We start from the raw sequence: 9304 nt of genomic DNA, 5'->3' as shown, positions 1-9304 counted from the left end.
TTAAATGCATAGCAAAGCCAACCTGCAGTAAAAAAATAAATTATGAAAATAATTCAGACACAAGTGGAATTAAACAGGCTTTGGGTTGTTTTTCCAATGTCAGATACAAAGTTTGTTTCAGTCTTTTGAAAGACTCGCCATGATTAGAGCAGAACACCATCAATCAGAGATTTTGATTGGCCGAGAGGGAGACTAGATTCCAGTGCAGAATAGGGGAGAGACATGACTGCCAAGTCCCTGTAGGACTTGACTGTAAATCCAAACCTTAATCAGAGTTGGCAGCGCGAGATCAAAGAGACCTGCTCCATCTTTACTCTGAGTGAGACTTTGATTTGCATGCATGGGTGTGTTCGCGTCACAATTGTGGGGGGGAAATTTATGCAAAATTTAGGGTACATAAGATAGCCTAAACAATATAAATACCGCAGTGATCTAAGTGGGAGAACATCAGACGACAAATAATGTACCTTGTATGAATGTATGCTACTGACAGTTATTGGCTATTATTGGGTAGAATAATATGTTGCTGGAAGTGTTATAACAATAATGATATTTCCAGCCAATAAGCATTGCATTTGCATTGTTTGTTAGCTAAAGCTAAACAGGTATAGATAGGGACGGCACTGAATTTCATTACCAACCAAGGACACCGAATTGAAACATAGTTGCGGCAAGTCTCTTTATCTGTTCAACATCAACAAGCAGCTGTGACAGGTCGTTTATGTTAGGTGAGGCTGTCGACACCACACTTACGATCCTGATGAGAGCCTAATGATTGTTAAGTGAGTCAGATATGCATGTTCAAAAAAATGACAATATTTTGGTGGGCACATGGCAGTGCAAACGAGACTTTGTTCAGGCCTAAAAGAAAAACTAAACTAACAGACTGGATCAGATCTTACTCTCAGGCGATCTGCAAATAGTACCTGGGCGATCGATTGGTCAATTGCAAATGACGTGATGAGATCCTTAGATAACACCTTTAGTGTAGGCAGAGGTTACTTTATGACGTTACATTTGTGCTTAAGTTACAACTACGTGATGAGAAATTTTGAGCAAAAAATCAGATTTGAAATGCCCAAGAAGCTCTCTTCTGAGATTTGTCTCCGTGTCTTATTACTTCATCTGTCGACCAAAGAAAATAAACAAAGCAATAAAAAAAAGATCTGGTTCAAGGTCGACAATGCAGGACGCTGCACAGCAACTGTATGTGGATGAAATGTTCCTGTGATAATGATGCCAATTTCCGAGCAATAAAAAATGTTCTTCTGCCACTCGGTGGACTTTGAGGAGCACTGCATTGAAGATATTCAGCAATGTAATGTGCTCAAATGGTGGACGCTAGGCAAACCTAATGTAGCAGCTGAGGTTGCAGTTGCTATGGTGACACTGAGTCGCATTGAATGTGCTTTCAAACCATCTTGTATTTTTAATTGGTATGCTGACAATTTAGAAGAGGTTTTAAGTGCTCTGTCCAGTCAGGAGAAAAATAAAATCGCCGATGACAATTCTTACCTGCATTATTTAAGTACTTTGCAGTTGCCATTATGAACATTAGATAAAAGAGTTCAAGTTTTGCAGTGTCACAATGAAGGACGTATCCAAAATGATGTAGTAATGGAAAGAATGACTAACAAAACTCACCTCCTGCTCCTGTATTACCAATCATGCCAATAGCACTTTGTGGTTTAGGCTGCAAGGCAGAGTTGTGAAACTGATGACCTGGAGACCAGATTTGGCCCCCGACATCACTTTGGGAAGCCCATGAAAATGAACCATGTGTGTCAACTTCATGTTTCATGCTAAATGTCAAATGTAGTAGATCATAAACAGAAATTATTTCCCCCTCCTTTTTTAAAGAAGAAAATAGAATATTTTTTAAAATAAAAAAATACTTCTGTTATTTTGAATAAAAAACACTAAAAATAAATAAAAATGAACAAATAGTTAATACCTAGGGGCAAGTTAGTGTCCAATCAGCCTACCATGCATGTTTTTGGAATGTGGGAGGAAACCGGAGTACCCGAAGGAAACCCACGCAGGCCTGGGGAGAACATGCAAACTCCAAACCTTTTCTTTAAACAAATTCAATAAATGTTTTGGGAACTGACGACATAATTGTTGAAGATCTGTATTTATTATTTTTGGCTTGATGTACTGTTTCAGCTGTTTTACAGTACGGGCTAATATATTACCACTAGATGGCGTAAAAACATAAAGATTGCTTATGCATGCATAACATGCACTTACACTCAAGTGAAGTTAGATTATTTTCTTTGTCTCAATCAACCCCATTGGCAGTGTAACGTAAAAGCATATTGGATTTCAACATTTCACCAACTCCAATTCAACAAAAACTATTTCTGACGTATGGCACTAATTTCCATAACTATTGAAAAATATTCTATTCTATTCAGTTTTTTAAAAAAATATATTATTTTAAAAAAATCTATTCCAATTCTACGCTTCATTTTCTACAATGTCTTTTAATCTTCAGTCTACCATTTTAGTAGCATTTTTTCTCTCAGGTGAAGAATATGCTTGTCACAAGCAGAGCTGCAGACGACCGTGCAGTAATTTTGCTTTGAAACTGGACTCTGAAATGAGAGGGGCTACTAACTACAAACTATAGTTTCACATAAAGTTCTGAGGCAGTATCAGGTTGAAAATGCAAATTAGAAGTCATCCAAAATACTGTACAGCTGCAAATGGTGATAAATGTCACAATAGGGAAAATGACTATTGTCTCACCTCCCTCAACCCTAAACAAAAAAACAAAACAAATATTTTTAGTTGGAATGTTGTTTCATAAGATGACAGAAATAGAATCTGTTCTCCTAAGTTAATGCAGATACCCACAATTTTCCCATTTCATTAGAACAAAAAAAAACTGCCGGACTTCACAGAGAGCCACAGAAATGATAGAAAATTGATTGACTGAAATGTCATGGATCTGTTATAATAGTCTCAAAACATTTAACCAGTTGTTTAAATACTTGTTGATTTATTTCATAACTGCTAAGTTGATTCATCAATTGATGATGACATTTCTATTTCAGACACAACAATCCCCAGATCTGCAGTTGTAGTGTCCTACCAAAACCCAGCTTCCGTTTTTTGTATACTTTAGCTTGCTCACCTAAATCTTCACAACAGACAGTTGTTGATTCTGTCTGTCAGAAATCCAACTGTAGTAGTGTTCCGTTTTTACCAGACAGTCAGTAGGAGCGAATAGAGAAGATAGAGGGGTCCATGTCCGCCTACCACTAGGCATTTTCCCCAATTTAGAACCGAAACGAGAGATATAATATTCCCACAACTCATCAGATATCGCTAAACCTTTCAATTAGATAGTGGTGTCATGTTGCTGCATATGTTCATTGAACGGTATGTTGTAACAGTTATATCAATGTTTAAAGGTGTTTGAAATGCAATTCAAGTACTTTTGTGTCAGAGTTAGTACTAGGTCTATAGGCAGCTTTACCCATTTTATTCAATAATTAGTTGAAATTCAACATTTGCACTCAAGCTGTTGCAATTGTTTAATCAATGTGTCTGAAGGTGTGGCATTTTTATAGACCATTTGTGTGCTGATATTGAAAATGTGTTATACTTTGACTCTTTTGTTTAAATAACAGTGTAAAATACAGGATTTTCAACCGCTTATCCTCACAAGGGTCGTGGGGGAGACTTTCCCAGTTGACTTCGGGCATCTGGTGGGGGACACCCCGAATTGGTGACAGCCAATCGCAGGGCACAAGGAGACGGGCAACAATACACACTCATAACTAGTGGCAATTCAGAGTGGTCAACCAGCCTACATGTTTTGAGGATGTGAGAGGAAAGCAGAATACCCGGAGAAACCCCACACCAGCTCGGGGAGAACATGCAAACTCCACACAGTGAGGACCCACTTGGGATTGACCCCTCCACCCCAGAACTGTCAGGCCACTAACCACTTGGCTGCCAGACTGCCTACAAAAAACACAATTGCACAAACATAAAGAATACTTTTTCAGTAGAAGGAAAAATCTGTCAGAAAATACTTAATGACTATGGGGCAGCTGTCTGATGAATCTACTTATATGTACTGAAGTGTACTTTTGGTCACTAACCACCACTGCACGTGTCACAAAGTGGACAGTGGAGCTGGATCCGTTCCAATGACCACGCAGCGAGGGGAAAGACTAATGACAAAGTGGCCCTGATTGGACGAGCGAGTAATCCCGGCGGGCCTGGCGCGCCTACAAACTAAGTAAGGCGCGCGCAGGGCAGGACGCGAGCCACAATTTGCTCAAGGCGAGAGAGAAGGCGACTGACTGACTGACTGCACGCCATCCTCAGCCGAACACACTTGGAAGGACAAGTTTGAGCCCAAGTTGTCGTTGTTGTGGGTTGCGGTGGAGGTGGTGGTGGCGGCGGTGGACGCTGCTGGTGCTGCTGGTGCTGCTGGTGGTGGTAGTGGTGGTAGTGGTGGCGGTGGCGAGTTACGCGCAGCGAGGAGCGGCGCGCACATGTAGACGCTTCACACTCCTCCTCACAGCCTCTTTCTTGAAGAGTCACCCACCACCAGAGAGGCCAGAAGAGGGGCAAAGAGGGACGGACGGACAAACGGGCGACTTGATTGCAGAAGCAAAAAGAAGCTTGGCTCTTCCGGGGTTCTTTTTTTGGTGGTGGTGAGAGAAGATGAACGCCAGCGACGAAAACCTGCTCAAGTCCATCAGCAACGACGCGCTCCTCGACCTGACGCAGCGCTACGGCCAGTCCGCCTTCGGCTTCGGTGCCGGCGGCCACCACGGTCCCGGAACCCCCGGCCGCTTCCCGCTGACGCCAGCCGCCGACTTCCTCGCGGGGCAGACCGCCAAGTCAAACGAGAGCGGCGGAGAGCACACCAGCGACGACGAAGACGGCTTCGACTCGCTGGAGTCGCGGAAAAGAAGCGCTCCTTTCGGGGACGACAAGGCCGGGGGTCCCCTGGCCAAGAAGTCCAAAGAGCAGCGCTCTCTGCGGCTCAGTATCAACGCCCGAGAGAGGAGGAGGATGCACGACCTGAACGACGCGCTGGACGGCCTGAGAGCGGTCATCCCTTACGCGCACAGCCCGTCGGTGAGAAAACTCTCCAAAATAGCCACTCTGCTCCTGGCCAAGAACTACATCCTCATGCAGGCTCAGGCTCTGGAAGAGATGCGACGCCTGGTGGCCTATCTCAACCAGGGACAGAGCCTCTCGTCGCCCATCCCCTCCGCCCTGGCGCCCTTCGGCCAGGCCGCCGCCGTCTACCCTTTCTCGGGCTCGGCTCTGGCCGGCTGCGCCGAGAAGTGCTCCAACTTTTCCACGGGGACACCGTCCACGCTCTTCAAACATTGTAACGACAAGCCCTGATTTGATTTTCTGCGTGCACGCGCGTCGGTCGCTCTTTGCCGGACTTTTACAATTGCAAAGGCGTCGCGCTCTCTGGAGTTATTTTGCAAATCATTTCGTGCGAAATTTGTGCATAATTCTGAACAAGTGATACTACCATGCCTGGTCCTGATTTAACGAATAAACTGTTTAGGCCTCACTCTTACTCGCTCCTATAATAGAACCCGTAAGGCCGGCCGTATTATGAAAAAAAATGAATTATCAATTTGACCCTTTCCTCTCCCATTTGTAATCTATGCACAAATGAATAACAACAACAACAACAACTACAAAAACCCAGCAAAGAATAATCCCATTGAACTTGGACTCTTATGGTTAAATGTTTTTAAAAGAAGAAAATGATATCCATTCATTTGCTGATGCTTTGATGTCTGATCATTTTTCCCCGGAATAATGGAACAACCGCTTAATGTTTTCAAAATATTGCACATGTCACATGATTGTATTGTACAACTGTGGGGGGAAAAGTCAGACGATAATAATCAGGCTTCTATTCATGGCCTGCAATGAAAAGCGTGTTTGGTTCTGTCGCTACATAAAATTCATAAACTGTTTACATGTCTTTATTATTAAAATCATATCGTTATGCTCGGACTCGCTTTAATTTATTTTTAGTCATCCTTTCAGCTCTTTTTTTCTCCTCTAACAAATGTCATCTTGAAATGTCCGCATTAAAGTGTCAAAAGTTCTTTGTAATGTGGAGGAAAAAAAGGTAACAATTCTTCCACAATTGCCATGTAAATAATTTCCATGCGACTCACTGTTTGAGTGACCCTCCATAATGACTTGGCAACTTTGATTTCTTGCATGACAAACCCTGTGACATGAAGAGATCGGTCCAAACGAGCTTGGTGCGGCTGGTGGGGCCACTTTGGCACTCCGAGGGTGGGTGGCACGGAGGGGGGAGAACATAAGAGGTGCCTGGGGCCACCCAGGACCTGTCTCTGGGTATTTGTCTGATGCAGTCTCCGATGGCGAGCTCTTACACTCCGGACAGCATATTAACACGATTTCAGCTCCTGTCTGCTTGCCCCACTTAATGGGGACAACGGTGGTGTAAGGCCGGGGCTCCCATGCATGAGGGGGGGTATTTGTCAAAAAGGACCCCTTCAAACACCTTCCTCTGTGTTTGGTCTCAAGTAGCACCTAATGCAACTTGGAAGTGGTAGTTTTGCATTGATATATATATTTTTAAATTGATCATTGGCTATACATGAAATATATTGATGGTAGTCAATGAGCAGGTCAATCTGTCTTTGTGACTGTTTTCCATGCAATAATCATTTCATTCGTTGCACTATTGTGATTATTACACGAGACAGTCCGTCTCTATTTCTGCAATTTAGCAGCATGTCACAACAACACGCCCCCCATGGCATTTTAAGTTGCCCCTACTGATGACATGTGTCTTGTCAGGAATGTGATGTGACAAACATTGCCCAAGATGCCCGAGCATGCACTTCACAACGTTCTACGCTGACTTATTGTCATATTATATAGATAGTTGCTTAAAATAATTTGAAAAATGTATTTTTTTATTATGATAAAGGGACATATGTGAATTAAAAAATCAATTTTAGGAACTTACATGTAGGTAATTTCAAACATTTGAATCGGTTTGATAATAATGGCAAGATTTTTTTCAAAATACATTTTTACATGTTGTATTTGCTTGGTAGCAAACAATTGCAGTCACAAACTTTAATTTCAAGTTTATTTACCAATATCTGCATGTGAATTTGATTTGATGTGCAGCCTACATTATTTTGTTCATGTGTGGCTCATTCAAAAAATGTTTTGCACCTGGTTGCTAAAATGCAGACAAATAAACATGGTGGCAAAATTATTAGAATCCCCTTCTAAATGATTTGCCAATAAATTCAAATGATAAAACTGAAAAAAATCCCCAAATTCATCCAAATTTTGACCAAATGGAGGAATTTCAATTCACAGCAAACTCTTTTGAATTTTCTCAAACCCATCATTTCTTACACTGTATGTAACTCCTAGTTCTATACTGGCAGAATAGGTGATAGTGCAAATAATCCTTCAAATTAATAGTACACTTAGTGCAGTCTAGTCCATCAGTGCATTCGCTTTCTGCCGACATCCCAGCGTGGTGCAGGAGTATACGAACAGAGTGTGTGATGTCTGTAAACATTTGTGTTTCCTCTCAGCGGGATGGAAAAAGAGTGATTTCATTAGCATGGCTCCAAGCTTTTGAGGTATGTTTGTGTGCTTTTCTACAACCCGATGCTATAGTACTAAAACCATATGCCCTTAAGTGTGTACCTCTGCCTAATGCTTCTGACAGCGCTGTTTTCTCTAATTAAGTTCTCTTCATGTGCAAGCCTATATGTCTGATGCACATTGTAGCACTCCATTCACACACTCCGCGCACACACATACTCTACTAACAACAACTGCAGGCCTCCGAGGAAAATAAGCATGCTTCAGCTCTTATTATAGTTACGGTGGACAACCAAAGGGGGTTTGAAACATTTGTTTGTTTTTATTCAAATCAGCCAGAATACCGGTGGCTTAATTATTGGGTTTTGTGAAGGTTGGGTGGGAGAATCTCACATCTAGGTAAGGCCAACAATAGAAGCAATCGAAGATGACAATTACCCATAACTTAAAGATGGACCCTGCAACCTTCCTTCTGTGACGTCATCCTTTCGCAACCCTCCCAGACCCGCCTTGTCGAAGGGAATGAGCGGGTGAGTCAGTCGGTTCCGAGGAGCCATGTGATTCAGGGCGACATTGCTGCGAGTGCAGTGAAACAGGTTGGGCCCGTTCATTCGTTAATTTAAGTGCATGGGGGGGTTGCATGTGGCTGTGTGCTTTGTCTTTCAGTGTGTGTTCATATGACTGCAGACCCTTTATACATGGCAGCTGGACAAAGCGTTTTGCCTACCGCCACAAGGCACCTAACACCATGCATGGTAGACCAAGACAGTGCAGAAAAGACTAAATTAGGCTCGGTAGGAAGAAAATGAGTACAACACTGCACTAGTGGCTTATCTTGCTTTGCCAAGTGTGATTTCAAATATCAAGAGAACCCATCAGAAGTCTGCTTACCTCTATTAAAATATCAGTATTTTGTGAGACCTACAATAAAAATAAATGCGAGAGGAAAAATCAAAAATTGAAGTCAGCACCTGGGATAGGCTCCAGCACTCCCGCAAGCATTCTCTAGATAAGCTATACAGAAGATTAATAAATGAATGTATATGTAGCTAAGACAAAACAATTCCGAATCAATCAATCAATCATCAAACAATCACCGAAATTAATTTTTCTTCCGATGGAACTGATGAATGGTTTAAAAAAGAAAGCAAACATTTTAAGCGTAAGACCTTCGGCTTTGCTGCAAGAGGAAAAAAAATGAAGGCCCAAAAGTGCCGAAAACATTTGAACAGGCTGTTAAGGACTTTAAGGACTCTAGACAATTTCAATGCTCTACTTGAGCTGTCATAGCATGTCTTCACCGAAAGACCTTGTCACCACTTTGTTGAACGCTCTCTTAGACGCATCTCAGAATTTTGTCCCAATTACTAGCCACCCCCTCCACACAGGCACACACACACACACACGTCTTTTCTTGCCAGGCACATCACTCTGCCCATTTAGCTTGTAGTTTTAAAAGAGAATATGATCTGACAAATGGGGGCATCCGTTAATGTAGTGATGCCTTATCTATGTAATGGCCTCACAGATACTGAACTGGTGGTGAACCAACACACACATACACAGCCGCGCACACCTCAACTAGCTGGACACGCCAACATGTAAAGCCCCGAGGTCAAATTTCAATTCTCCTCAGCGATGTCTCTCATAGACAGCTCTGTGTCTCATTCTTTAAGAGCCCCCCACCCCCGAT

The 9304-nt window shown here is 42.5% G+C and overlaps 1 protein-coding gene across 1 annotated transcript; it reads left to right on the top strand.

Annotated features, from left to right (window-relative positions):
• The first annotated feature begins 4271 nt into the window (after positions 1-4271).
• Positions 4272-6015, top strand: bhlhe23 (basic helix-loop-helix family, member e23). Its single transcript, XM_077616288.1, has one exon. The coding sequence runs from the start codon at positions 4687-4689 to the stop codon at positions 5380-5382; it is 696 nt and encodes a 231-aa protein (XP_077472414.1). The 5' UTR covers positions 4272-4686; the 3' UTR covers positions 5383-6015.
• Positions 6016-9304: the final 3289 nt, after the last annotated feature.

Source organism: Stigmatopora argus, chromosome 1 (genome assembly GCF_051989625.1).
Source record: "Stigmatopora argus isolate UIUO_Sarg chromosome 1, RoL_Sarg_1.0, whole genome shotgun sequence".
Taxonomy (NCBI): Eukaryota; Metazoa; Chordata; class Actinopteri; order Syngnathiformes; family Syngnathidae; genus Stigmatopora; species Stigmatopora argus.
This window is presented reverse-complemented; position numbering and strand designations above follow the sequence as displayed.

Coding starts and splice junctions, on each gene's coding strand:
- bhlhe23 (XM_077616288.1), top strand. CDS start 4,687: ATGAACGCCAGCGACGAAAACCTGCTCAAGTCCATCAGCAACGACGCG.